Source organism: Penicillium cosmopolitanum, assembly GCF_028827165.1.
Source record: "Penicillium cosmopolitanum strain IBT 29677 chromosome Unknown utg000008l:1.0-4398992.0:1.0-4402845.0, whole genome shotgun sequence".
NCBI classification, from domain to species: domain Eukaryota; kingdom Fungi; phylum Ascomycota; class Eurotiomycetes; order Eurotiales; family Aspergillaceae; genus Penicillium; species Penicillium cosmopolitanum.
This window is the reverse complement of record NW_026622678.1, coordinates 3,564,468-3,590,191: the sequence shown is the minus strand read 5'-3', so window position 1 is coordinate 3,590,191 and position 25,724 is coordinate 3,564,468. Positions and strand designations below refer to the sequence as shown.

The 25,724-nt window shown below is 49.7% G+C and overlaps 11 protein-coding genes across 11 annotated transcripts; 5 read left to right on the top strand and 6 right to left on the bottom strand.

Annotated features, from left to right (window-relative positions):
- Positions 1–487: 487 nt before the first annotated feature.
- N7509_007882 (alpha/beta hydrolase) lies at positions 488–1,333 on the bottom strand (the record flags this gene model as incomplete). The annotated part of the gene is made up of 1 exon (XM_056632519.1): positions 488–1,333. One exon carries the CDS (start codon positions 1,331–1,333, stop codon positions 488–490), a length of 846 nt encoding a protein of 281 aa, XP_056488070.1.
- A 1,001-nt stretch (positions 1,334–2,334) lies between these two features.
- Positions 2,335–3,516, top strand: N7509_007881 (tyrosinase family protein; the record flags this gene model as incomplete). The annotated part of the gene is made up of 1 exon (XM_056632518.1): positions 2,335–3,516. The coding sequence occupies one exon, from the start codon at positions 2,335–2,337 to the stop codon at positions 3,514–3,516; it is 1,182 nt and encodes a 393-aa protein (XP_056488069.1).
- A 4,512-nt stretch (positions 3,517–8,028) lies between these two features.
- On the top strand, positions 8,029–9,375 carry N7509_007880 (enoyl-[acyl-carrier-protein] reductase; the record flags this gene model as incomplete). Its single annotated transcript, XM_056632517.1, has 4 exons — positions 8,029–8,249; positions 8,332–8,371; positions 8,430–9,158; positions 9,247–9,375. 4 exons carry the CDS (start codon positions 8,029–8,031, stop codon positions 9,373–9,375), a joined length of 1,119 nt encoding a protein of 372 aa, XP_056488068.1.
- A 248-nt stretch (positions 9,376–9,623) lies between these two features.
- N7509_007879 (metallophosphoesterase family protein) lies at positions 9,624–11,531 on the bottom strand (the record flags this gene model as incomplete). The annotated part of the gene is made up of 3 exons (XM_056632516.1): positions 9,624–9,979; positions 10,026–11,311; positions 11,365–11,531. 3 exons carry the CDS (start codon positions 11,529–11,531, stop codon positions 9,624–9,626), a joined length of 1,809 nt encoding a protein of 602 aa, XP_056488067.1.
- A 459-nt stretch (positions 11,532–11,990) lies between these two features.
- Positions 11,991–13,447, top strand: N7509_007878 (pyruvate dehydrogenase (acetyl-transferring) subunit E1 beta; the record flags this gene model as incomplete). The annotated part of the gene is made up of 5 exons (XM_056632515.1): positions 11,991–12,244; positions 12,335–12,458; positions 12,560–12,732; positions 12,774–12,845; positions 12,976–13,447. The coding sequence occupies 5 exons, from the start codon at positions 11,991–11,993 to the stop codon at positions 13,445–13,447; spliced, it is 1,095 nt and encodes a 364-aa protein (XP_056488066.1).
- Positions 13,448–14,498: 1,051 nt separating this feature from the next.
- N7509_007877 (putative C2H2 finger domain protein) lies at positions 14,499–15,317 on the bottom strand (the record flags this gene model as incomplete). The annotated part of the gene is made up of 3 exons (XM_056632514.1): positions 14,499–15,170; positions 15,226–15,252; positions 15,309–15,317. 3 exons carry the CDS (start codon positions 15,315–15,317, stop codon positions 14,499–14,501), a joined length of 708 nt encoding a protein of 235 aa, XP_056488065.1.
- Positions 15,318–15,624: 307 nt separating this feature from the next.
- N7509_007876 (MCP1 family protein) lies at positions 15,625–16,692 on the top strand (the record flags this gene model as incomplete). Its single annotated transcript, XM_056632513.1, has 2 exons — positions 15,625–15,835; positions 15,908–16,692. The coding sequence occupies 2 exons, from the start codon at positions 15,625–15,627 to the stop codon at positions 16,690–16,692; spliced, it is 996 nt and encodes a 331-aa protein (XP_056488064.1).
- Positions 16,693–17,025: 333 nt separating this feature from the next.
- On the top strand, positions 17,026–19,269 carry N7509_007875 (tRNA (guanine26-N2)-dimethyltransferase; the record flags this gene model as incomplete). The annotated part of the gene is made up of 1 exon (XM_056632512.1): positions 17,026–19,269. The coding sequence occupies one exon, from the start codon at positions 17,026–17,028 to the stop codon at positions 19,267–19,269; it is 2,244 nt and encodes a 747-aa protein (XP_056488063.1).
- Positions 19,270–19,671: 402 nt separating this feature from the next.
- On the bottom strand, positions 19,672–20,008 carry N7509_007874 (mfs general substrate transporter protein; the record flags this gene model as incomplete). Its single annotated transcript, XM_056632511.1, has 2 exons — positions 19,672–19,905; positions 20,003–20,008. The coding sequence occupies 2 exons, from the start codon at positions 20,006–20,008 to the stop codon at positions 19,672–19,674; spliced, it is 240 nt and encodes a 79-aa protein (XP_056488062.1).
- A 206-nt stretch (positions 20,009–20,214) lies between these two features.
- On the bottom strand, positions 20,215–21,097 carry N7509_007873 (class II aldolase/adducin family protein; the record flags this gene model as incomplete). The annotated part of the gene is made up of 2 exons (XM_056632510.1): positions 20,215–20,571; positions 20,678–21,097. 2 exons carry the CDS (start codon positions 21,095–21,097, stop codon positions 20,215–20,217), a joined length of 777 nt encoding a protein of 258 aa, XP_056488061.1.
- A 1,901-nt stretch (positions 21,098–22,998) lies between these two features.
- On the bottom strand, positions 22,999–25,689 carry N7509_007872 (uncharacterized protein; the record flags this gene model as incomplete). The annotated part of the gene is made up of 3 exons (XM_056632509.1): positions 22,999–23,974; positions 24,031–25,610; positions 25,666–25,689. The coding sequence occupies 3 exons, from the start codon at positions 25,687–25,689 to the stop codon at positions 22,999–23,001; spliced, it is 2,580 nt and encodes an 859-aa protein (XP_056488060.1).
- Positions 25,690–25,724: the final 35 nt, after the last annotated feature.

The following is a 25,724-nucleotide window of genomic DNA, read 5'->3' as shown; positions in this document are numbered from 1 at the left end:
GGCTCTTTCTGGGCGTCATGCTTCATTGGGAAGTCTTTATCAGGTGGGCATGATGCTGAGCCTGCTAGTTATGTATGCGGGGGACGTGCCACCCGTCGTATTATATATTAAATGAGTTCATATTATTTCAGACCATTTGAGCCTGTCAGTTACTCTATTTGTTTCAACCCGGAACTTGGCATCCTTGATTATATATCGGGAAATAATGGTAGAATAGTAGAAAGTAGATATCGGTATACTAACTGGTTGCAACTTCCTGCTCAACGGTGAGAGGGGCCACGATGCTCACTCATATTCAAGAAACCTCAGCAACAATGCGGTGAATGTTCTAGGGTCTTGTAGAAATCTGATAAGGACGTAAGCATGTAAGCCATTCTCTCATACGAAACGTACTTACGCGAAGTGGCTGACGCTGGGTAAAAGGGCCAACCCCGAACCAGGGATCTGAGACAAAGATCTGATCAGTACGATGACATCTCCAAGGCCCCTACGTTTTGTGATTTCTTACCCAGTCACGAAGGACGGCAGGTACGGTCCGATTCACCACTTCTTCGTTGTCTCCATCCACGATCCATACCAGAGGAGCCGGTTGGTCTCCATATAGTGTCGGTATCCGGCCAAACGATTCTTGATCCCAGACTGGCAGGGTAGACCACATTTCGTTCATCTTGTCGGACAGTTCCGGCCAGCGTTTCGGATTTGGATTGAGTCGCTTATACTCCTGCTCCGTGCGCTTGAGATATTCGATGAAAATTGGGTTAGTCTCGACCGTCGTGTTTCCGTTGGAGAAATCGTAGCTTCCGCCAAAGGAGAATAATCGATCCAGACGGGAGGAGTGGTTCATGGCGATGTCAAAGCCAATGATCGCGCCGTCCGACCAGCCAACCAAGGCGACTTTGGGGATCTGAAAATGATCCAGTATCGCGAGGACATCGCGCGCCATCCGATCGTATGTGATCGGCCCCGATCCGTCCGTGGACCGCCCCTGGCCTCGAGAATCGATCGCCATCAGAGTGAAGGGCAAGTCGAGGAGTGCCCTGATCTGATGGCCAAAATAATCGGAGTTGGCGAAACCACCGTGCAGGAACAACACCGGTATCTGCCCGCAATTCAGTGGGTGGGAGAGCTGTTGCCCGTAGAAACTGTACCAAATGGCCGCCTCATTGTCGACGTAAACGTAGCCGGTCTCGATCGCCGTTGGCAGGGAGGGAGTATCCGGCAGGGTCGCCCATGGGGGGACATACGGTTTCGTGAGAAGTTCAGGGTCTGCAGACTGATCTCCCACGCAAATGCCGAGCAAAAAGGCAAGGACGCCGATCCGAAAAATCCGCATTTTCGGGGTCAGATACTTGCCACAATATCGTAGATTAGAAAAGATTAAGCCAAAGGATTCTGTTAGGTTTGCGGTGGCTTCCTAACCCTTACATTATCAGTACTTGAGACGTGCGCTTCGCACGCTGTGGCCTGAAACAAAACCGAGTGGAAAATGATGCCGAGTTGAGAGATAAATAGGAAAAAATTCGAGCGCTTGGTTTGGTTCTCGCTGTTTTGGCATCTTTGTCGCTCAGAGAAAAAGGACCAAAAATGCACCATGGGCAACATTCTCAGTCTATTCCGTCATTTTCCAACTCGACAATCTTTTTACTGAGGTTCGATCATAAATACATAACTTACCGAATCTTACTGAACTGAGTTTGAAGGGAAACAATCCAATCAAATAATTACTCTGAGTTTCACCACAAACAGAGTTTGATCTCTCGAGATGAATGGCTTGTGGTCTAACACAAGGCGAGCGTTTCCGAGATCACTCATGGAAATTACATCTATAACATAAAAATGAGTCTGAGGATAAGAGAATTGATGTACCGACGTTCTATGACATCATCTGTGAGATGATTGACATTCTAGCCGATGTTCTATGAACGTTAACATCGTCTAGAACATCAATGTCATACTCTGTATAGATGGATCTGTCTGATCTCAGCATGACCAGCCCATAGGAATAAAACCTTTTCATGGCTGTTTCCGGTGCAGCAAGGTTATGACTTCCGCTTGCATCAGTCCAGCTGGAGGTTCAGCTAACAAATCGGCCACATGAGTATCTCGATTAGTTCAGTCGTGTGAACTTTTCTCGCAATTACCTTGGGGCCTAGGCTCAGGAAATGGAACCCTGGGTGAGATACGGGAAGAATGGGTATAAGAAGGACCCGTTTGTACGGCTAATACATATCATATCCACCTTCCCCAAACATAAACTCAATCAAGCCAGAGTGGTATCCCTACAGGCTTAAGTCAATCAATTTGTCAGCATTACCTCAATCGCCTCAAAGAACAATGGCTGGTCCTCGCGTTCGTCACAACTTTCGGGACCTCCAAGATGAATATGACAAAGGCAACAAGAAGCCCTTGGAGACCCTGATCCGCGCCTTCAAAGGGATTCAAGAGCTCCCTCCCCATGATCACAATTCCTTCTTCTTCCTTGCTGGCTTGCACGGGGAGCCCTTCCGCGGTGCCGGCTGGGGAAACGCCAGCTGGTGGGGAGGATACTGCAATCATGGAAATGTATTGTTTCCTACGTGGCATCGGGCCTATTGTTTCGCCCTTGAATCAGCTCTTCAAAGCATTCCTGGCTGTGAGGATGTCACTTTGCCATACTGGAACGAAATCGAAGAAAATACCCTGGAACGCGGGATTCCCGAGACCTTCCTTAAAAAGAAATGGACATTTGAGGATGGTGGCGTGATCGATAACCCACTGTACTCCTACACGTTCCAAAAGAAAATTACGGATAATCTGAATCCGTTTCCTGATGCAGATTATAGCAAAGGCTATGGGTATAAGACCTGCCGCTACCCTTACTCTGGTCTCGTTGGACCTGCAGATAAAAAGAAAACCGAGGAGCACAACGCAAAGATTAACGCGTTGGGGCATGATAAGGTTAATGAAATCCTCAACGAGAACGTACAATCCTGGCTCCTTCACACAGATGTTGACGGTGTAGAGGGGAGAGGTGGTGTTCTTGAGAAATACTTCAATTGCTTGAAGGCTCCAAACTATACAGTTTTCTCAAACACGACTTCCGCCACTCAATGGAACGAGGACCACTTTAATGTAGGTTTACCTGCACCGGCTACTGTTTCTCCGCATGTGGTTCCCCTCGAGAGCCCTCATAACGATATGCATCTCGCCGTTGGCGGATATGAGATCGGCGACGCCAATTTTGACGGGGAATACCCCGGTGCCAATGGCGACATGGGTGAAAATGACACGGCGGGATTTGATCCCATCTTTTATTTCCATCACTGCTTTATCGATGCCATGTTTTGGCAATGGCAGAAGAAGCATGGGGAAGTAAAGCAGCTCCATATCATCCCTCAGTATCCCGGGACCAACAGTGTTGACAATCAAGGTCCCACCCCGGGAACACCTGGGGGTGCGTGGTTGAATTTGCATACGCCGTTAGACCCATTCAAGTTTCCTGGCACAAACAAGCCCATGACATCGAAGGTAAGATAATAAAGACCAGCCGAAGCAGAGCACGCTGATTCTAAAACCTTTTTTCAGGATGTGATCGACATCGAGAACCAACTTGGCTATACCTACTCGCCTATTAAAGGTCTTTCCCACAGTCTTGCTGATGCACCGGCTACAGCCTATGTAGTTCGTATCTCAGGTGTTAACCGTGGAATTATTCCCGGTTCATTCATACTGTCAACCTGGACGACTGAAAACGGTAAAGAAAGACTGATTGGTTTCCATTCTACGCTCAGTAGATGGCATGCGCAGGGCTGCGCGAATTGCCAGAGTCATCTGCTTGTCACAGCTTTTGTGCCGCTGTACGGACTGAGCAAGGACCAAGCAAGTCAGGTAAAGGTCAAATTGCACACCAGAGATAATCGCAAGGGAAGCACAGGTCTGAAGGGACAGAAACCGATTCACCATGTTGTGGGCCATCTTTTAGGAAATGATTGAGCGGCTTTTAGTTGTTTAATGGGTTATTTTCATTTACCAAGCTGTGGCCAGATTGTGAGATAAGTCAAATTGAATATAATTAGGGTTGGTAGAATTTTTAGGGCTACTAAGCTTTGTCATGGCACTATTATATTACTAACTATAATATCTTTTTACAGGTTCTCTGTAATGGGTCAGGTCCCGATATATGGCCCTATACTCTAGGACGTGATGCACCCAGCCCTCAGTGCATGTACTCCGCCCCGGATTGGTTGAGTCGGCCGGCCCGACCCGACCCCACCTCCCATCTTCTCTCAGACAAACACTGTGTGGATGTGGCGAGGGTGCTCTACGAGACGCTGCGGGATGAAGGGATGACGGACGTAGCGGTTTGCCGAGGACTGCACCGAGCTCTGCGAGAGTTGCGCGCTGGCCACATTGACACGGGGCAGGACACAAGGAAGGCCTTTCATCTGGATTTGGGGACTTCCGAAAAGGGGCTTCTGAAGACTCACTGGATTCCCTACGTCCACTTCGGTGTTTAGATTATGGCAGCGGCGAACACGGGTTGGCTCGACTGTTTGTAGAGAGAATCACTTTATAAGTTTTTTTTTTTTTTTTTTTCAAGGAATATAATGGAAATTGAATAGGGTATCTGGAAGGCTTACTGGAAAGCTTACTGTGTTAAAACGCTGGTTGCTGAGCATTCTTTGATCGGGATAAAACAATTCAACAGGGGCTCTTGAATGAGCCAGCTTATTCTAGATCGCTGCCCTTTCGAGGTTAAGTTACAGGCCCAGCAGTGGGGGCCTGGGAGAAGAGAAAGCAGTCGGGAGGGTAGAAGCCGTTTTCGCTATCGACTGTATCCGGTCTGGTCCGTCTTCGCTGTTCTCGCTAGCTGCCGAAATACCCACCAGATAATTGCCACGGTGGAGCCGTATCAGCACCAGCAGAGCCCCTAGACCTGCGGCTACTCCCGCGAGACATATCGCTTTCCCTAACCGCAGTGATGAGTACCAACGATTTTCGAATCGATGTTCGAATATGGAAGCTTCTTGCTTGGGCATGACACTCACGTTGTTTTGATTTTTGCTCAGTGAGCGAGGAGTGAAAGAAAAACAAACTCAGCCCCACGGTCGCAGGAGGAGGGATTGGGTATACACGACCATATGACACACGAGCAGAGGATAGGGTATGTTTGTTCACCTTTGCTTTTAGCAATGAACATTATCATCAGTCCATTCCTTCTTATCTTCAAAATGTCCAAAAGAATATCGTCGGGTCTTCATTGCCCAGGTAGATAACCAGCATTCTTTGATAATCATAGAGTGAGAGCTAAGCCCCGAGAAAGAATTCTGCTTGGCATTCTTGAGCCTCAGCCTCAATTCTGCTGCTGTAAGTAGCCAGACATATTCATCAAAGCTACCTTCTTATTACAACAGAGGAATGGGACGGTTACATGAAGGTCTGGATGTTTCTATTTAGCATACAGTGTGACCGTACCTACAGCACGAAGGCACAACTATAATTTGGCTGGACTTAGTGCCGCCAGGAGTAAGGAGGAGCTTCGTATTAACTAGGAGAACCCCTGGAGTCATATAACAGTTCAGCTACAAGTAAATTTCCGGCATCTTATGTTATAATATTGAGTCATGGTGTACTAGAGAGTGGGGGTTTTGGCCTACATATATAAATAATAAATTCTCTCAAGTCTCGCATTTTATTTCCCTTGTTGATAAGCCTCCAGGCTTTCGCATGCAGCCTGGTTAATATTCCGCGTGACACATCACCTTGGCGCCTAACTAGCGAGTCTTTATAGACATGTCATGATGCTCATGAAGCTAATCAATATCGGTTCTTGAAGACAACTTCAAAAGCGGTCGCATCAGACTCTCATCTGATTTTGCTATTTTCCAGTTCTCATCATTAATAGACGCAAAGGACGAGCTGAATATCATCCAAGCTTGAGGTTGCCTTTGCCAGGCGATCCGTCCGACTCCTCCAACCAAAACGAGTATCTCAAATGTTGAGTATGAGTTCGGCAACCTGGATGGATCAGACCTCGTCAAAGGTCTTGGCAAGCAAAATTTATTAATTTCGAGTCATTTAAGGTCGACCATCTCGTCCAAAATGAATAAATACTGCTGGAAAAAGCTCTTTGCATGTATGACGCTAGCTACAGCTAGTTTATACCCCCACTTTGGTTTTGGAAAGGGCTTAGAAATACCATTCGATCTCATGCTGTCTCTCTCGGCTACCGAACTTGCGTTGCAAATTAAAGGGTGTTGTCTTCATCGGCTACAGCACTTTGTTGTTTCCCACCGGCATTCTTAAAAAGTCCGCCCAGTTTCATCTTCTCACCAGCAATGAGAGGCAAATCAATCCCTACATACAAGGGTACAAGAGCAGGGTTCTCACAAATGATATATCTCAGTTCAAGAAAATGCGATGTTTCCTAGGCTGGGGTACTCATGCTGACGTCAACCTGGGGACAAAAGAGCTGCCGAAGTCCATCAAATACTCGGGTGGGGCCAATAGGGGAAAGTCATTACAGCTGGATGTATTCAGTACTTTATTTCAAGCAGGTGCTTCTGCTCCTTTTTCGGCCGTTGGAACCGTCCAGGCAAATTCCAGCTATCACGACTATGGACTGAATTTTCCGCCCCATAAACAGTACGAGAAATTGCCCCAAGGCACAGCCCGAGAGGTTGCTCTGGTTTACGACTCCGGTGAACAGAGATGTTGGCTAGTGCCAAAACTAAGCCTACTATTGCATATGAGCCAGGCGTATGCCTCTTATTGCGGCAGCAATCCAACACATGGAGTACCCTATGTCGGGCCTCACTCTGAAGCTACTCTATTAGCGAGACTTCAGTTTTCAACGTGTCACTCAACGTGTCGGATAGGCTTTCACTATATCAGCTTATGTGTGGCCTGAACACCAACCTCCTGAGGACGGTGAGGACGGTGAGGACGGTGAAGCCGAGTGGTAGTCGCAGACTGTATGGGTTTGAATACAGGGAACTTATAGATGAGCCTGGTAGAGGAAGTTGCATGAAGGAGCTTGACTTGGGATTATCCAGCAAAGTATGGATTGAAATTGCAAACACAGCAGATGTCGTTCTTGTTTGTGCGGGTCTCGGGGATGCAATTACGGCTACTGATAAACCAGTCAAATGGAACCAGCAATGTGGCAAAGTCCCTCAGGGCCAGGACTATCTGACGGCAACAACTAGCTGCCTCAAAGCTATTTTTGAGCGTAAAAGTGGGGCCCTGAATAACACACTCGCAGCTCGCCAGCTTAAGATATCCGATGAATGGCGTTGGAATGTCTTCGAGAGCCCTTTCCTCTTCTGTTCTCATCATGGCAGTCACGGCTCCGGAGATTGTTGGAAAAATACTCGAATGATTCAGCATCTTGATCCACAGCCATCTCTTCTGCGCAAGCTACTGGGAATATATGCAAAGCCAGCTTCAACTTCAATAACAATTACCGATTCGGGCGCAGTGGTATTTGGCGCCTTATCAATGGTGCCAAATACATGAGCTAGTATATCAGCCTCCCTCCTTTATCATGATCCATCTACATCTTTCATCATCTTCTTCCTCCCTCAACAAATACGCCTCGAAACATGCGGTGAATGGCCCCTTTGCCAATTACAATAGTTGATTAAGAGAGTCGAACCCCATTCCGACTCGAGTCATGCATGAGCCGTGACGGAGGTGTATATATTAGGAGACGTACTAGTAGGTCAGGTGATAGACCGTATAGTTACTACGACTTGAACAATCACAAATAATTTGCCAACCACCCAAACAAAACTCCTAGTGAGAATCCAGAGATCCTTGCACGGAATAATTTAATAAAAAAGACATGTGAACACTTGAGACTTTCTAGCCGGTGTTATATAATGAACGTGAAGTAGTTGCATGCGGCTATATGCTTCTCCTTCGGCCCGGGCGAACTCCCCGACGCCGACGTCATCTCCTTCCGCTTCTCCGCTTCTTTTCTTTTTCTCCCTCTCCTCCTCTCCTCACCAACTCCAACATCCCTTCTTCACCCTACACACACCGACAATGCTATCGCGCAGCTCCCTCCGAGCTGCCGCCCAAGGCACTCGACAAGCTGGCCTCACTCGTCCAGCCGTCTTCCCCGCGGCCATCAAAGCTCAATGCACCGGCATCTCCGGCCACACCACTACATTGCCCGAGGGCCGCAGACACGTCTCCATGTACGGCTACACACAGGCCAAGGCATTGATCTATTCGAAATATGGCGAACCGAAGGATGTTCTTAGGTATGTGCCCTGCACCAGCTACAGCAGCAGTTACGGCTTTGCTCCCAGTCCATACATACTAACCACATCCTACCTCCTCCAGCCTCCACAAACACTCAATCTCCGCCCCCCACGGCTCCCAAGTAAACCTCCGCCTCCTAAGCGCCCCAATGAACCCAGCAGACGTAAACCAAATCCAAGGCGTCTATCCATCAAAGCCCCCCCTTCGAAACCAGCCTCGGCACAAGCACCCCCGCCGCAGTTGGCGGCAACGAAGGCGCCTTCGAAGTCCTATCCGTCGGAGCAAGTGTTAAAAACCTCGCCGCAGGCGACTGGGTAATCATGAAAAAAACCGGCCAAGGAACCTGGCGCACACACGCCCAACTCGACGAGTCCCAACTCATCAAAATCGAAAACAAAGAAGGATTGACACCGTTGCAAGTCGGTACCGTCTCCGTAAACCCCGTCACAGCTTACCGGATGATTCGCGACTACTGCTCTTGGGACTGGATGCGGGCTGGTGAGGAGTGGCTTATTCAAAACGGGGCCAATTCCGGCGTTGGGAGAGCTGCTATTCAATTCGGTCGGGAATGGGGTGTTAAGACGCTGAATGTTATTCGACAACGTTCTACACCTGAAGAAACTGAGGCCTTGAAGGCTGAACTTAAGGCCCTTGGTGCTACGGTCGTGATTACCGAGGAAGAGATGCTTTCGGGTAATTTCCGGGATATGGTTCATCAGTTTACGCGTCAGGGTAAAGAGCCTATTCGACTGGCGCTTAATTGCGTTGGTGGGAAGAATGCTACTGCGCTTGCGAAGACGTTGGCTCCCGATTCGCATATGGTTACTTATGGTGCTATGTCGAAACAGCCTGTTGCTTTGCCGAGTGGGTTGTTGATTTTTAAGAATCTTTCCTTCGATGGGTTTTGGGTTAGTCGATGGGGGGGATAAGAATCCTGAGCTTAAGGAGAATACTATTAAGGATGTTCTTGAACTTACTCGCTCGGGTAAGTTTCAGGATATTCCTGTTGATAATGTTTCTTGGAGCTGGGATAGTGAGGGTCCTGCGCTTGCGGAGAGTGTTCAGGGGACTTTGGGTGGGTATCGGTCTGGGAAGGGTGTGTTTACTTTTACTGGTGGGGATTAAATGTTTCCATTGGGGTGTATTGCAGAGTTGAGATGAGACAGTGTAACATAATATCCAATTCGATTAGATGAGCAGCTATGCCTACTAGTAGTAGTAGTACTAGGCTCGAACTTGAAGGAAGAATGGATGCTTCAATGTATCAAACAGTAATGGTTGCTAGTGCTTCTAGATGCTGAAATATAACCAAGTGAACGCCAAACTAGAAACTCATCCTCAAATCTATTCTCAATAGGACAAGCATACACCACTTAATTGCATGGCCAGTTCTTCCCCACCCATTCCAAGACCAAATCCGTCAGCGTCGAGCCTGGCATATAACTCTCGCTCTCCTTGGCGAAGTCAAGATCAAGATGTGCAAACTTGGCCGCCAGCGTGAGATACGACTGGAGGAATTCAATGTAAACCAAATCTACTGTCTCAGGCGTAGCCGACGCATTCGCAGACAGTGTCGCTTGGAAGACGTTTGGTACACGATAAAAGGAAATGGGGGAGTGTATCGTGTCATCTCCGTCGTCGCCAGCATCATCTTGGGTTGTGTACCCGGGAACAACCGCACCAGATGGGTTCTCGGCCGACAGGGGAATTTGGCCAGTGCCGGCCATATCTGAGACCAGACCATTCATTCGATGGTTCCGGGCTCGTAAACACACTATCAAGATGGTTGACTTGAGCCGGGGGGCCCAGGGCATCAACGCCATCGAATGTCTCCTCCAATGAGCCTGTCAAAACTTGTGGTTGCTTGTTAAGAACTTCCATAATCAGTTGTACTTTATCGTAAGGAACGTCTTTCACGTATCGAAATTCGTTGGTAAATGGTGAAATGATCCACATGGTATCCTGAGTAAAGGCACCCTTGAAGATGTCGAAGCGAATAGCGCCTGTATTCAGAACGGCTACTGCAGGGCGGCCTCCGTCACCACGAGGTTCATTCTTCAAGGTCTCGGGCAAGACCTCCTTCTCCAGCCAAGTATAGATGCTATCATTATGTGGGTACGGAGCTCGTGACATCCAAAGGTCACGCGGATTACACCCGTGGATCTTATCCAGGTGAAGGGCACTCCGCGAGTCCGTAATGAGTTGGGATACATTTAGACCCTTATCCGTAGGGAAAGAGCTTTCGTCAAGACCTGTATGATGGTAGTAGGAGTAGAGGTTGTTATCAATGTATCGTCGCTTGAAGACGGGCCCGGCGGTGATGCTTGGGTCGTTAGTAGAAGAAAGACCATCGATCGACATAAACCCGATGGTCTCCATGAATCGACCGCTGGCAAGAGCGACAGCCTTTGCATCGTACTGGGCATAATCTCGGATATGCTGATGTCCGCCAAAGAACTGGATCGGAGTGTCCCCGTGGCCCCGGGTGGACCGAATCTCGGTGAAGATAGCCTTATACTCTGGGGAATGGGCGGGGACGTGTCCAGCGACGAGGAAGAGATCGACCTCTTCGTCGCGAATAGCTTCTTGAAACCAATCTTCTTTGATGGTCTCCTCCACGCGCTGCACGACGGTATTATTATAGTTGCCGGTGAAGTCGAAGAGGAAGCCGAAAGCTACGATACGGATTCCCTGTTGTTTGGTAGTAAATTTCTTATATCGGGAGGCCAGCGGGACCAGCTCTTCAGTCTCCGGGTGGATTATATCGATGTTCGAGGCGAGATAGCTACCTCGGAAATTGGGTACGGTGACCTGGAGTTCGGCTTCGGAGGTGTTGTGTTTGTATAGTTCGTGATTTCCCGAAGTCATCACATCGATATGTTGGTGGCGGAGGATCTCCGAGAGGTAAACCCCTTGTGGTTGGGAAGAATCATAGAGGCCATTTCCCTCGACTCGGTCCCCGGTATCGATCACTAGTAAGTCCCGACCTTGAGCCTCAATCTTTTCCCGCATGCGCTCGGCGAAGGAGATATAGTCGCCCCAGTCCGCCGAAAAGGAGGGCCTGTGAGAAAGGTATTAGTGGAGACTACAATGGAGAACCTCCGATAGGCCTACTCCTGCAAATGACCGGCTAGCCAGCCATGAGTATCGGTGGTATGGAGGAAGTTGAGTTGTCCGAGAGGGAGGTCGCGCAACGGAGCACGGATGGGGGCGGGCGCGGCGGGTTGAGCGGCGAGCGCCGACGGGAAAAGGAAGGACAAGGGCAACACCGACCACCACATTGCGGGGGGGGAGGTCGGGGAAGTGTCGAAGTGGTGTAGATGTAGAGAGGGAGGTGTAGAGGAGAGAGGAAGGAAAGAGCAGAGTAATGTGTAGTGTGAGTACCGTGGCTATACTCGTGACTCGACTCTCGTGACCAAGGTACTCAGTAGTCAGTGAGTACTCAAGGAAGGAGCTATAGGATAGCTCTGCGGTGTTCTCACGGAAGGAGCGCCCGGTGTGCAGTACCCGCACCACCACTGTCCTGCTGACTCAGCGCCCAACATCTTCGGATTTGCTGCCATCGTCAAAGTTTCTCCGGCGCGGCTTCTCATCCTTCCCCAACCAACTTACCTTTTTTGGTCTCACCTCCTCTCCACGACTTGGTGCTTTCGACCTTTGCGGACTTTTCAATTGTCCCTTCCGCACCTTCGATTCCTTCCATTTCTACTTCTTATCCCTCCATTCCTCCCACCTTCGCCATGGTCGCTCCCCGAGTTTTCCGCCCTGCGGCCCGTCTGCTTCTTTCGCGCCTCTCCACCCCTCTGCGCCCGGCTTTCACCCAGACCGCTTGCGCTCCCTCAATTCTGCGCTCTCGTGGATATGCCTCCGAGGCCATTTCCGGTGTCAAGGAGGTCACCGTCCGTGATGCCCTGAACGAGGCTCTCGCCGAGGAGCTTGAGGCCAACCAGAAGACTTTCATCTTGGGTGAGGAGGTCGCACAGTACAACGGAGCGTAAGGGCCCCCTTATCATTGGAGATGGAGATGGAGATATTCAAGAATGCTTGCTTTGGAATTGTCCGCTGACATTGAGCTTTCTCGCAGTTACAAGGTGACGCGAGGTCTTCTGGACCGCTTCGGCGAGAAGCGGGTCATTGATACCCCCATCACTGAGGCTGGTTTCTGTGGTATTGCCGTTGGTGCTGCCCTGGCTGGTCTGCACCCCATTGTGAGTTGAACAGAGAAATGCAATTGCAATTGCGATCCACTCATCGAGAGTGGATCGCGGAACATAACGGGCAACAAGCTAACGTGTGGACACCCCTCCAGTGCGAGTTCATGACCTTCAACTTCGCCATGCAGGCCATCGATCAGATTATCAACTCCGCCGCCAAGACCCACTACATGTCCGGTGGTATCCAGCCTTGCAATGTCACTTTCCGTGGTCCCAACGGTTTCGCCGCTGGTGTCGCCGCTCAGCACTCCCAGGATTACTCTGCCTGGTACGGCAGCATCCCCGGTCTGAAGGTTGTCTCCCCTGGAGCTCCGAGGATGCCAAGGGTCTCCTTAAGGCTGCTATCCGTGACCCCAACCCCGTTGTTGTCCTGGAGAACGAGTAAGTGTTGAGCCCAATCCAATCCCGAAAACGAAAACATTTCCCGAAGATCGGCGCCCGGCGCACGGGTAGCATCGGGAACAACCCGAAAAGCAATAACTTTAACTAACCTCTTTTCTTTCCCGCTTAGGCTTATGTACGGTCAGGCTTTCCCCATGAGCGAGGCCGCCCAGAAGAACGACTTCGTCATTCCCATCGGTAAGGCCAAGATCGAGCGCCCCGGAAGCGACCTCACCATCGTCTCCGTCTCCCGCTGCGTCGGCCAGTCCCTCGCTGCCGCCAGCGAGCTGAAGCAGAAGTTCGGCGTCGACGCAGAGGTCATCAACCTGCGCTCCATCAAGCCCCTGGACGTTGAGACCATCATCGCCTCCCTGAAGAAGACCGGCCGCCTCATGGTCGTCGAGTCCGGCTACCCCATGTACGGTGTTGCCTCTGAGATCATGGCTCTGTCCATGGAGTATGGCTTCGACTACCTGACCGCCCCCGCTGCCCGTGTCACCGGTGCTGAGGTTCCCACCCCTTACGCCCAGGGTCTTGAGGACATGGCTTTCCCCCAGAACGACACCATCGTCAAGCAGGCTGCCAAGATCCTGCGTTTGTAAGTGGAGTGAGCCGAGCGTGTGAGCGTGAGCAATAATAAAACCAAACCATTGTGCCTAGTACTACCCTTTTTTTTTCATCTGTCCCATTTTCTTGTTCCCTATATCGTTGTTTCCAACATGTCGTTATTTTTATTCTCGCCCTAGGCAGATTCTTGGAAAGCTATGTATGATTACATTTTACCTTTCACAGGTCTGCGTCTTGTTCGAGTTCTTTTACAGCGTAAATTGCGGGTCCGGTGGAGAACTGGCCTGCGATTGTTAGATTGATAGACATTGGAATTCAGTCGTGATATCATTGAGCTAAGACTACCTGAGTAGATAGATTGTGGAAGGGGTAATTGAGAATGTAGCCATAAGCGTAAGCGTAAACCAGTGAATCCGACCCGGTCTTGAAGATTGCTAACGCCGGAACAATGCTGATGAAATAAAAACAGAAAGAGAATCATCGCGGTCGTGGTTTGTGATTGTGGTCGTGATCCCAGCTAAGGTAACTCTCCCTCCTTATCACTGAAAGTATCGTCTCCGAGGCTGGCTCTGGGTTTGCCATCAGATGAAAGACCTCATCTCAGAGATCTTCTCGACTTGAAAGAATTCTTCATTTTCCAGCCTTCTGGTGTGGTCATGGTCACCAGATAGTAGATAATCCCATCGTGGAGATGCGAGGGATCAGGACATCCGAGTCTGTCTGTATGTTCTCTGAAACAGAAACAAGACGGGCTGCTCTTCTCAACAAACTCGGACGGGGGTGCTGGAGACGAGACGAAATGAAGCACTTGTCAATCCTGTGTACAAGCAGAGGATATAGCACTGGGATGCTAAAACTCGCCAGTCGGCGGGAGTCATGACTGTCCACTGAATGAATGTTCAATGGTGTCCTGTACTGTCCTGTCCTGTCCTATCCACTGAGTCCGACGAATCGAATCAAACGATATCGAGGTTCTTCAAATCAGGCCGTTCCAGCACATAATCAGTGCCTGTAACTTTGACTGGACCACGGACTTTTGTCTAGACATCAATGCTTTGTCCAGTAACAAAACAGAATCCTCCCTCCTCATGAGAGAGCCTTAACCTCTTTCCCACCCGCACCCACACAACCACCCAAACACCCCGTCGGCCGTCTCGGATCATAATACCCCCCACCATCCAGATCCCGCGCATACTCCTCATCTGTATCGCTTTCGACGTCATCGCGGACTAGTTTCGATCCAGTAGTCGTAGCCGTAGCCGTAGCGGCAGGCGCAGTTTTCGCAGCCTCTTTCCCACCACCCTGCCCTTCAATCCCAATCCCGGCTTCAGTATTCCCATCATCATCATCATCCCCGAGAACATTCCTCTTAACAGGCCCCGCCCCCGACCCAGAAGACCCCTTAACAGACGCAAACGAACTCTTAAACCCACCCTTTTTAAACCCGCCGCCTCCACCACCAGCGCCGGATTTCTTCTGCGCAAAAGAAACACCCTCAGCTCCACCTGCTCCTCCGCTACTTGCGGGCGTGGGCGTATCAATAACCCTCAATCCAGCCTCAGCATCGGCCTTCCTCTCCGCGCGTCGCGCTTTCTCCGCAGCATTGGGATCTCGGGAAAGTTGTTTTAGATCTTGGAGGCGTTTGCGGTGTTGGTGGTCGTAGGAGCCGATGTGGGCTTCGTATTCGGGGTGGCGGGAGTAGGATTTGTTGCAGAGGGTGCAGGTGAAGGAACTCAATGCGGATCGGGCGGATTCTGTCTGTGTAATAGTTAGTGGTGGTGGTGGTGGTGGTGGTGGAGAGAGGGTATAGTACCTTTGGGGCGGGATTGGTGAATCCTCGCTGTGTTGATTGTTAGAAGGAGGTGAAACTGGTGGATGAGAGGGGATTTGAGGTACCGGAGGCATTTTGTAAGTTTGCTCTTTCTTTTCTTGGGGAGGTGAAGGTGAAATTGAAGCTGAAGTTGAAGATGGAGTGAAGAGAGGAGGACCACCGAGGTAGGTCCAGCCAATCAGAGAAAGCGGCTTGCCCGTGACGGCCTTCCCCAACTTTTTCCCTTTTTTGCTTGTTTTCCACTTCAACTTGCACTTCCACTCAACAATGCCCTGATAGTCGACGATTCTCCTTGTTTCTTTCTATTTTTTGTCTTTCTTAATTGTCACGAACATAAAAACTATACAAAATACCACATCCACATCCACATCCACATCCATCATGACTTCCCTCTCCAAACCAATGGACAGTGACGCCAAATCCATTATCTCAATGCAAGAACTGGACCCTTCACCCGTGGACGACTCAATCTCCGACCTGGAGAACCTGGAGAGCGGCGAATACACTCCTAAACCCGTGGATGAATCACCCACACGCACCTGCGGACTTTCCTCAACATTGGGCCTCCGCCCCCATCGTTGGGATGCATTGTGTACGTCATGCCAGAACAAGCCAAATTACAATTACAATTACAATTACAATTAAAAATACTAACTGATCTCAGTGTCCGGTCTCCAACGATACTCTACATACCCCCCAACAGCCTTCTTCATCCTCCACTTCGCAAATACATCCCTAATCCCACTCCTCACCCAATCCATCCCAGCCAGCGAACCCTACCTCCTCCTCACGCGACCAATTTACCAAGCACCAGGACTCGAACATCTCGTCCTCACCTTGCCCGTGCTAGCACATATCGGCTCCGGAATCGCACTGCGCAATATCCGCGCCACACGGCGAGCCCGTTTATACGGTGCCGAAACCCGTGGCCAGCGTGATCTTCTGCACTGGTGGCCGCGAACATCCATCCAAGCAAAGACCGGATTTCTTATCACGCCGTTGATCGGTCTTCATGCGCTGATCAATCGCGCCACGCCGTTGATGGTGGAGGGTGGTAGTTCGGGTGTGGGACTGGGATATGTTGCGCATGGGATTGCGCGTAGTCCGGTCTTTTGGAATGTGTTTTATCTTGTTTTTGTGGCGGCGAGTGTGTGGCATTTTGTTGGTGGGTGGGCGACTTGGTTTGGGTGGAGAGTTACCACTGTGCGTAGGGAGCGGGGGTCGAAGGGTTCGTTGGAGGGGTATTTGGGATATTCGGAGAGCCAGGATCGGGTTAAGAGGCAGAGGAAGATTTGGTGGGTTGTTAATGGGGTCGCAGCTGTTGGAGCTGCTCTTTGGATTGCGGGTGCGTTGGGGATTGTTGGGCGTGCGGGTGAAGGTGCTGGGTGGGAGGCGAAGGGGTGGAATGAGGTTTATAGTCGAGTTCCGGTGATTGGGCAGTGGTTATAGCCCTGTATTATTATACTCTATACATACTAATAGCATAATACTATAAAACTATAAAACTATCTACTTTACCTTAATATCTCTACTATATCTACGTATCTGCTGTATACTCCGTCAGTCCCGCTTGGTCCGTGCGGAATCTTTTTTCGCCGACGCCGCCAACTTCTTTTTCTGTCGCATTCATTCATGACGCGCTTGTACCAGTCGCTCTTCGCTGCAATCCCAAGATGCCAATTGACTACTGCTACTAGTACTAGTACTCGCTCAATCTCACACCTCAATCCAAATACCGTCTTCCACCGCTTCGCTGCACCGTTCAGCAACTCCGCCAAAGCCATGGAGCCCTCAACCACAACCACAACCGCAGCTGCAACCGCACCCACCCCTCAAAGCAAGCTCGTGGAATTCCGCGGCGCAGAGTACAATGTCATCAAGGAGGGTCTGGCCCATATCCTGAACCCTCCTTCACAAGAAGCCGCCTCCAAGGCAACGAGAAGGGACCTCAAGACCGAAGACGAGTCGCAGTCCGTCTTTTACAATCCCATCCAGCAATTCAACCGTGACCTCAGTGTTCTAGCCATTCGCGCTTTCAGTGAACATGTCGTCGACCTGAAGAAGCAGAAACTTGACCTGAAGGCCAAGAAGCGCACTGCGAGTGGTGGTTCAAAGGGCCAAAAGCGAAAACGTGAGGACGAGGGGGATCAGGACCAGTCGAATAAAAAGGGAGAAGTTGCTGAAAAGTCGGAGACAGAGAATGCGAATGAACAAGTGGAAGTGGAAGTGGAAGTCTCATCGGCCCCTGATGCTACTGCTGCGCCGTCTACCACCGCTGCCACTGCTGCCACTGCCACAAATGGAAAGCAAGAAGACTCCTCTACCACCACACCATCCCACCAATTCACCATCCTAGACGCCCTCTCAGCAACAGGCCTCCGCGCCCTCCGCTACGCCTCCGAAATCCCCCACGCAACTAAAATCGTCGGCAACGACCTCTCCCCCTCAGCAATCCAGTCCATGAAAACAAACATCGACTACAACGAGCTAGGAGACCGCATTCAACCCAACCTAGGCGACGCACGCGCCTACATGTACACCCTCGGCCCAACGGAACGATTCGACGTAATCGATCTAGACCCCTACGGCACAGCCTCGCCCTTCATGGACGCCGCAGTCCAAGGCGTCAAAGACGGCGGTCTATTGTGTGTTACCTGCACGGACGCGGGAGTCTGGGCTTCGACAGGGTACGCGGAGAAAGCCTTCTCTCTGTACGGCGGTGTTCCCATCAAGGGCTCACACTCTCATGAGGGTGGTCTGAGACTTATCCTAAACGGTCTCGCCATGTCTGCGGCGAAGTATGGACTTTCTATTGAACCGCTACTTTCGCTAAGTATCGACTTTTATGCCCGGACTTTCGTGCGTGTTTCTCGTTCGCCGGCGCAGGTTAAGTTCGTTGCCGGAAACACGTTGCTGCATTATAATTGTGATTCAGGCTGTGGGGCCTGGAACAATCAATACCTCGCTTCGACCAAACATAAGCTCGATAAAAGAGGTAATCCCATGAGTTACCATGGTCTGGCCCAAGCACCGACTGCAGGACCTCACTGCGAGCATTGCGGTTTCAAGACTCATCTCGCCGGCCCGATGTGGGGTGGTCGTTTGCATAATCCGCAATTCATTCAGCGGATCTTGTCGATCTTGCCAACGCTTGATAAGGAGGTTTATCAAACTGTTCCCCGGATTGAGGGTATGCTTACTACGGCCTTGGAAGAGGATTTGGATCTTACGCCTTCATCTATCAAACCTGCCCAACCTTCGTCAGAGACAGAGATGACAGAATCCCAATCCGAAGAGTCGTCCAAATACCCCTCCATAATCGCCAAAATGGACCCCTCCCTCCGCGACCCATACCCATTCTACTTCATCCTCGGCGCACTCTCCAAAGCCCTCCACTGCCAAACACCCCCAATCGACGAATTCCGCGGCGCAATCCACTCAATCGGATACAGGAGCACACGCTCACACGCAAAGCCGAATTCAATCCGTACCGACGCCCCTTGGTCCGTTATCTGGGAAATCATGCGTGAGTGGGTTCGTCAACATGCTCCCATTAAAGAGGGGTCTATTAAACCCGGGACTCCTGGTGCGGGGTTGATGAGGATGGATCGGGGGAGATTTAGTAAGGGCGGAGCTGAAGCAGGCGTTGGGGCTGGTAATGGCGAAGCTGAGGGCAGTGCCGAAGCTGCCGCTTGGCTAGCCCGTTTAAAATCAGACCTTCTTTCTGACATCGAGTCTGGTCGAGATGTTTCTGATCTCGTTACGAGGGTTGAGGCTTCGCTTTATCGATCGGGGCCTAGACATGCGCACCAGCAGCAACAGCAAGAGAAGAAACAGGATGGTTCTGGTTCTGCTGCGCCAAAGACTGCTGCAAGTGCAACTGCCACGCAACACCCGAGTACACTGAACATCCGCTTCGATGCGCAATTAGGTCGGGACTCGTCGGTTTCACATACTAATAAGCGGTTGGTGAGGTATCAGATTAATCCGAGGGCGAATTGGGGGCCTTTGAATCGGGCTTCTTGAGGGGGTGATTGAGTTGATAAGTTATTTGGGGGTGGATGGAATGGGATATGTACGATGTGGAGGTTTTGCATGTAAGAGAAGTGATGGGAGGGGCGGGAGGCTTATATTTTGAGGCGGTGCTGGGGAGCTGGAGATTTGCATGAGAGGTGGTGCGGTGTGATGTGGTGTTATTTTATTTTCATGTTTGTTTTATTTTATTTCTTGGTGCCCAGGTGTAAATAGTAAATATGCAGATGAAAAGAATTTGTATCACTGTTTAATCCGATCCAATCCAGTACAGTCCAATCCAGTTCCATGCCTGAGGTGTAGTTAATTCCAAGGTTTTAACTTCAGCATTCCTTGCCTATATATGTACGTTACGACCTGCAGTAACATAGCTCATCCATTAATGAGAAATATGAGCTAAGCCCAGATATCCTTGAAGGTCTCGACGATGTGGTATCTCTTGATATGCTTGTTGTGCGTGCCAGCTTGGTCCTGACGGACGCGCTTGAGAGCACCAATCTTTTCTTCCTTGGACAAGAAGCGAGCGCTGATCGGGGAGTCGGGAAAGAAGAGGATGACGACGATACCATTAAGTATAAGGTTGCAAGGGCGCCAAAGATAATGTATAATAGGGATCCGATCCAAAAAAGCCTACTGGTATCTGGACGGCCGTTTTTACTGGATGAACAAGCCCGCTCTCATACATAAGGAAACCCTAGCCTACTGGGATGAACAACATCCCACTTACCCCCATGGGATAGAGAAGTGGAAAAAGTCAATAGGAACGTAGCTGTAATGGCACCCTGGAAGTAACTATAATCTACCCCCTCGGGAAACCCTAAGCCCATACAAAAAGGTGCCGACTAAACTGTAATTCGCCTCATTACAGTTAACAATAGAGTATAGGAACAATAGAGTATAGGGTTAAGAATTGGTGTATGGCAAAGGCGAGTGTCACATTTACTCCAAGTACTCTCCGTTGGTCTCCTTATGGATGACATCGAACAAAGGCCTGGCACTGAAGAAACCAGCCATATGAGTACCAACGGTCTTGTAAGTGAATGCGGCATCCGCATCGTTGACCTTGATGGTTTGTCCACCACGGCCAGCGGCAGAAGCATCAGCGAGCAACTGAGAGTGGCATAACTTGTCTAAGGCGACGAACCAGAAGATGCACTCGTCGATGGTTCTGCCGACAGTGAGGAGACCATGGTTCTGAAGAAGAGCAGCCTTCTTGTTCTGGAGAGCCGCAGCGATGTTCTTGCCCTCGTCCTCAGCAAGGACGATGCCGTTGAACTGCTCGTATACGACATGATCCTAATCAGGTAGAAGTTGTACTCGTTAGCGTCAGGAAACAATGCAATAGGGTTGGGTTGTATTCAAGGTCAAGATGGGAAAGATCTTGTTATATTCTCCAGCGTACATTATAGAAGGCACACGCATCCTGGGAAATGATGTCCAATGGACGGCCCAAAGCGCAAAAGGTACGTCCATAAAGACTGTGGGAGTGAGCAGCGCAGATAACATCGGGTCTGGCGGCGTGGATAGCGGAATGGATCATGAAGGCAGCGGCGTTGATGTTGCGGTTAGGGCCTCCGTCAATAACCTTTCCCTCGTGATTGACCAAGATAAGATCGGAAGCCTTGATAAGAGAGAAGGCAAGACCAAAGGGATTTACCCAGAAGGTAGTAGGATCAACAGGATCACGAACGGTGATATGACCGGCAACACCCTCATCGAAGCCGTGCTTGCCAAAGATGCGGAAAGCTGCAGCCAAGCGACCCTTGAGGTATACGCGCTCTTCGAATTTGTCGTCAAAGGTAGGGGGACCAAGGATCTTCATCCTGACTCTAGCTTTGTCAAGGCTTGTCTCCTGGGAGTTAAGAGGACCCCGGGAGAGACCTGGCTAGTAAGAACTTCAGTAGTAGGAGCCATTGTGAAATGATTCAATTGAGGCGAGTAGATAGATGCTCGGTAATTGCAGATGGTTCCGTTTGGGATGATTTTTGGAACACATCGGGTCTGAATGGAATGGAGCATGCTATTTATATTGTTTCCGTGTTGAAGGGTCATACATATTTCTCAAAAGCTGGATGTTGGAGATTGCCACTACGGCCCCTCGTACTTCTACTGAGATCGGAGATATCATATTTCGGAGGTGCAATTTCGCCGTTGCCCCTTTGGTTTTCCAGGAGCTTCAAAGTTCTCATGTCCGAGTATTTAGACACTGTGGGGCTAGTTGCGGTGGGAGAGATCGCTACCGCATATCCGAAATTTCGGATATGCGAGCTAATCTTCTAATCAAAGGCGAGGTTCCGCGGCATTTTGACCCGAACGGTGAACGGGGCTTTGATGTCTGGTCGGTTTTTGATAATACGAGCTTCACAAATCAGAACTAGAAGAAAAATGGATTTCCTAACGGATCTCGTTGGATGCTTGTATAAGCAAATTTTTGGTGGAGGTGGAGAATAAATAAGGACATGGCGACAAACTCGTAATGTCGGCGATCATTTAGATTGGAGATTGAAAGTAATAGTAGTTGAGGGCGCGTGCGCCGCTGAGTCCTTGCGTTTGTTAGCTTAGGGATATGGCTACGGGCCCGGGGCCGCTTAGTTCTGTTTGAGCCTGAAATGCTGTGCTGTATACTGGCGAAGCTGCACCCGTTTGAGAGGGTTTTGACCATCCCTTGAGACGATAGAAAATAAACTGATAGAGTACTACCAATTCACTCAATATCCTAAGGACTGGCTGGCCGAGACGCGGGAATTTTTCAGATAATAACTTCCATAGAGCCTTAGGTCCCGTCTGTCAGCTAGACCTAATCCGCACCCCATGCCACTCCAGGTGTGCCTCGAGATGATGTTGTGAACCAATTAGCAGCATCACCTGGTTTATGAACTCCTTCTCCGCTGATCCTTCCTGAAAAGTATCGCTGGCCACCACAAGTGGGTAGACTAACTTCATGACTAGAGGGTTTGGAACCCTTTGAAAAAAGTACGACACACTCCTGCAAATATTGCATGCGTAGAAATAACGCTCACTTTGCTCAGCCGACTCATCGGTTGTTCGAATCGTTGAACAGAGCAAAAGTGCCATGTTGTAAATGCATAGGCTTATCGCAATGGTTGGGTTAGCAAACGATAATGGTGGAGGAGAAACGAGCTGGCTCATATCAGAATTCCAACATCGGAAAATGGGTATGACGTGATGATCTGATGACGCTCGAAATTCTGGACCATCGGGATATGTGTCGGCATGATCTCTCTTCCACCGACTCAGCCGAGACAAAATAGTAGCTGACCAAGCGGACATGGCCACCCTCATCGATGTAATCTCCGAAGGACATAAGCTACCAGCCCTCTTGAGATATGTGTATTGATCAAACTGTTCCAGCAATGCAGGTATCTCCACAACATGATCTAGTAATTGCTGAAGAGCATCTTTCTGGTTGAAAGGTCCCTGCCAGGGAATAGACTTCCATTCCTCTCGTGACAAGAATGTCGACTGGCGTGAAACTAGCGTCCTAATGGCCTGGAGGAAGAAGCTTTAGATTCCGCCAATATGTCTTTTTAAAAGGACAAGAAGAAATAATACATACCCAATGAACTCTGAATTCTACAAAGAGCGAGTGTTCAATTCCAACAGTATGACGTAGCGGACCTCGGCGCTCCAGCATGGAAAGTGAGGCTTTCCAATGGTAGTCCAACGAACCTTTGCTGTTCTTTCGATACAGCTTAGCTAAAATTAGCACATCTGTACGAAGTTAGGAAGATCTATACACACCTCGAGAATTGAAAGCAAAAGAATAGTGAGAAAAAGCTCTGTTGAGGTATTGCTGGTCGGACAACCAAGTTCGTGATTGACAGAGCCCAAAACGCTGATATATAGTTGCTGGCTAGATCGTTCCGACTGTACGTTACCTGTTAATTTGCTGTAGACAAATTTTGAAACTGCCTTCAGAACGTTTCTGAGCAGGGGCTTCGTCTCCATCATCTGGATTGCGTCGCGCAGCCATAGTGAGGAGCCTTCACCGACTCTAGGACACCACAAATTCACAAACACGGCAAGTTCGTTCGCATTGTCCTCAACATCAACAATATTGAGCTGTTCAATCGCCGTTGTATACTCGGGCACAGCAGCCAGTGTATGAGGGGCTTGGGGGAACCTATTCTGTGTTTCAATTCCCAGTCTTGACCGCGAGAAGGTTTGTGCAATTGACTGGGACGACATATTCCTCGCCATGGGGAGGATATGATAGGATTCATCATATCCCACATCTCCAGTACTAGCCCTCGCATCAACATTTGACCCGTTGTCATTTGTACATGATGCGTAAAGTTGATTTGGATTATTTTCCAGGGTATGCACTCTTCGGTCTATCGCAGTCAGGATATTTCGGAGACCGGGAATTGGGCCCGCCTGTATTTCCAATAGCATTGACCAAAGAGACTCTACAGAGGTGGCCGACGCTAGATCATCTGCTGAAGACCGGCCCATCAATACCATTATGGCCACACATGCGCAGAAAGAGAGAAGTAGGGATGACCGCCGGAGACTGAAGACGTCTCGGTATTTGCTAAGATGTCTCCACACCGAGGTTGCATCTTCTGCGCAAGCGTCCTCCATCATCGAAACATCTTCATTGGAGAGACAACTGCGGAGATAATTACGCTCCAGGAAAGGCCTCCGGCTGAGGATCTTTATGGCGTGAAACTTTATTCTGCTCAACTCCATTAACCCGTATCCAGAGTTTGATGAACGAGACAAGTTACTCACAGCAACTCAATTTGGTGGGGTGGGGGTGGTGGGTCGAGTCCAGGATCAAATTGAAGGTGTGCAGGGAGGGACAGTTGCCAGGAACTGAGTTGCTCGTCTATTGTGGTTTTCATTTCCCAAGAAGATTGGAATGTATTCCGTACGCCTGAATTGTTGTAATACGCACAAAGTATTGTTGACGTTATCTCGAATAGACTTATTTGGGCCGCAAATGTAGACACGGCATGCATTGGCGTTGGCACGTAAGTTTTATGCCTTGGGAGATTGGGTGATTGAAGCGGATCGATATATGGCGACCAGTTTTGCAGTTCCTCGAATGTATCTAGAATCTTTGTCGAACTATGGGCTGACTCCAGAATGGTACCAGGAAAATAACCAAGATAGAGTGCCATGGACACATCAAGAGAGAATAGGCCCAAGTACAATCGTTTCCGACTTTCCGTTTCGATGTCTGTGGATAGTTCAGGGGCACGGCGAGGAGGATCAACATCCTTCGGCTGCACGGGTGATGGAAGGCCCAACTCACTAATCATCTGACGCGCCATTTGATGGAATACTAAGCCATTGTTTACCATTCCCCTTGAAACGAGCGAAATGCCGCAGAGAAGTAAGGCGACGGCAGTCACACTGCTGGGCGTGCCCAGTTCATCGACTAGTAAATAGCGGAAACGATGATAAAACTGCAGACCAGCAGTGCTACTATCGTCTGGGTTGGAGCGCACAACGATTCGCTCCGTGTAGAGTGAACTTGAGAAGTAGATCGCATTGAGAAGTAACTTATTCACATGCGGTCCACCATAAAGCAAGCTCTCCATGATTGCAGGGCGGTAAGTGAAAAGCCATGTGAAATGGCATGTATTCCAGTGTAGGTCCAGGAGATGCATTGCCAATGACGGATCAACGCCGTCAAAGTCGACGTCAAATTCCCATCTTTTGGAATATAGAAATCTTGCTTCCTGCTGTTGCTTTACAGCAGCATTTGCTATGAGACGGGCTTGTTTGACCTCATCATCTGTCCGTTGATCGATTTTTTTGTTTCGACCGGCTCCAGTCCATTGCAGAGGGCGATTGACATCTTGGATGCAGCCAAGAATTTCAATCGTCTGATAATTCTCATCGTTGACTAGGTTGTAGCCATCCTTGGCTCCTTGCGGGACCCATCCTGGTAGATTTAGGTGTGGGTGAGAAGGAATGTCAGGATCCGCTTCATTGAGAATTTGCCCTATGGAAGGGTATTCTGGATATGATGGCGAAGTGCGGTGAATGTGATTAGGGCCTTGTGTCGCCACATTGCCCTCTAGAGACCGGTCCAAGAAGTTGGATGCTGGAATCGATACATGAGATGAAAGGTGACGGTCTGAATTGAGTATCGGTGATGACGGGCTCTCTGCCTCCCCACTGTGATCGGCAGCGCCCAACCCAGGGCTATCCCGGTCTACCGGATGAGGTAACAAGGAATTTTGCGAATCTACAGGCACAGATATGACAGGATGGCGGTAGCGGCCATCTCGTGGGTAGGTACACTGGCACTTTCGTCTCACGCAAGCACCACACTTTGGCCGGGAATCATCACATTTCACCTGCACATTCGACAAGCCTTAGCGTTACTCGGTATTTTACGTCTCCTGGAATTACAGACCTTTCTTCTCCGACACTCATCGCATGTTTTGCGTATTTGCGAGTCCCCTCGCCGC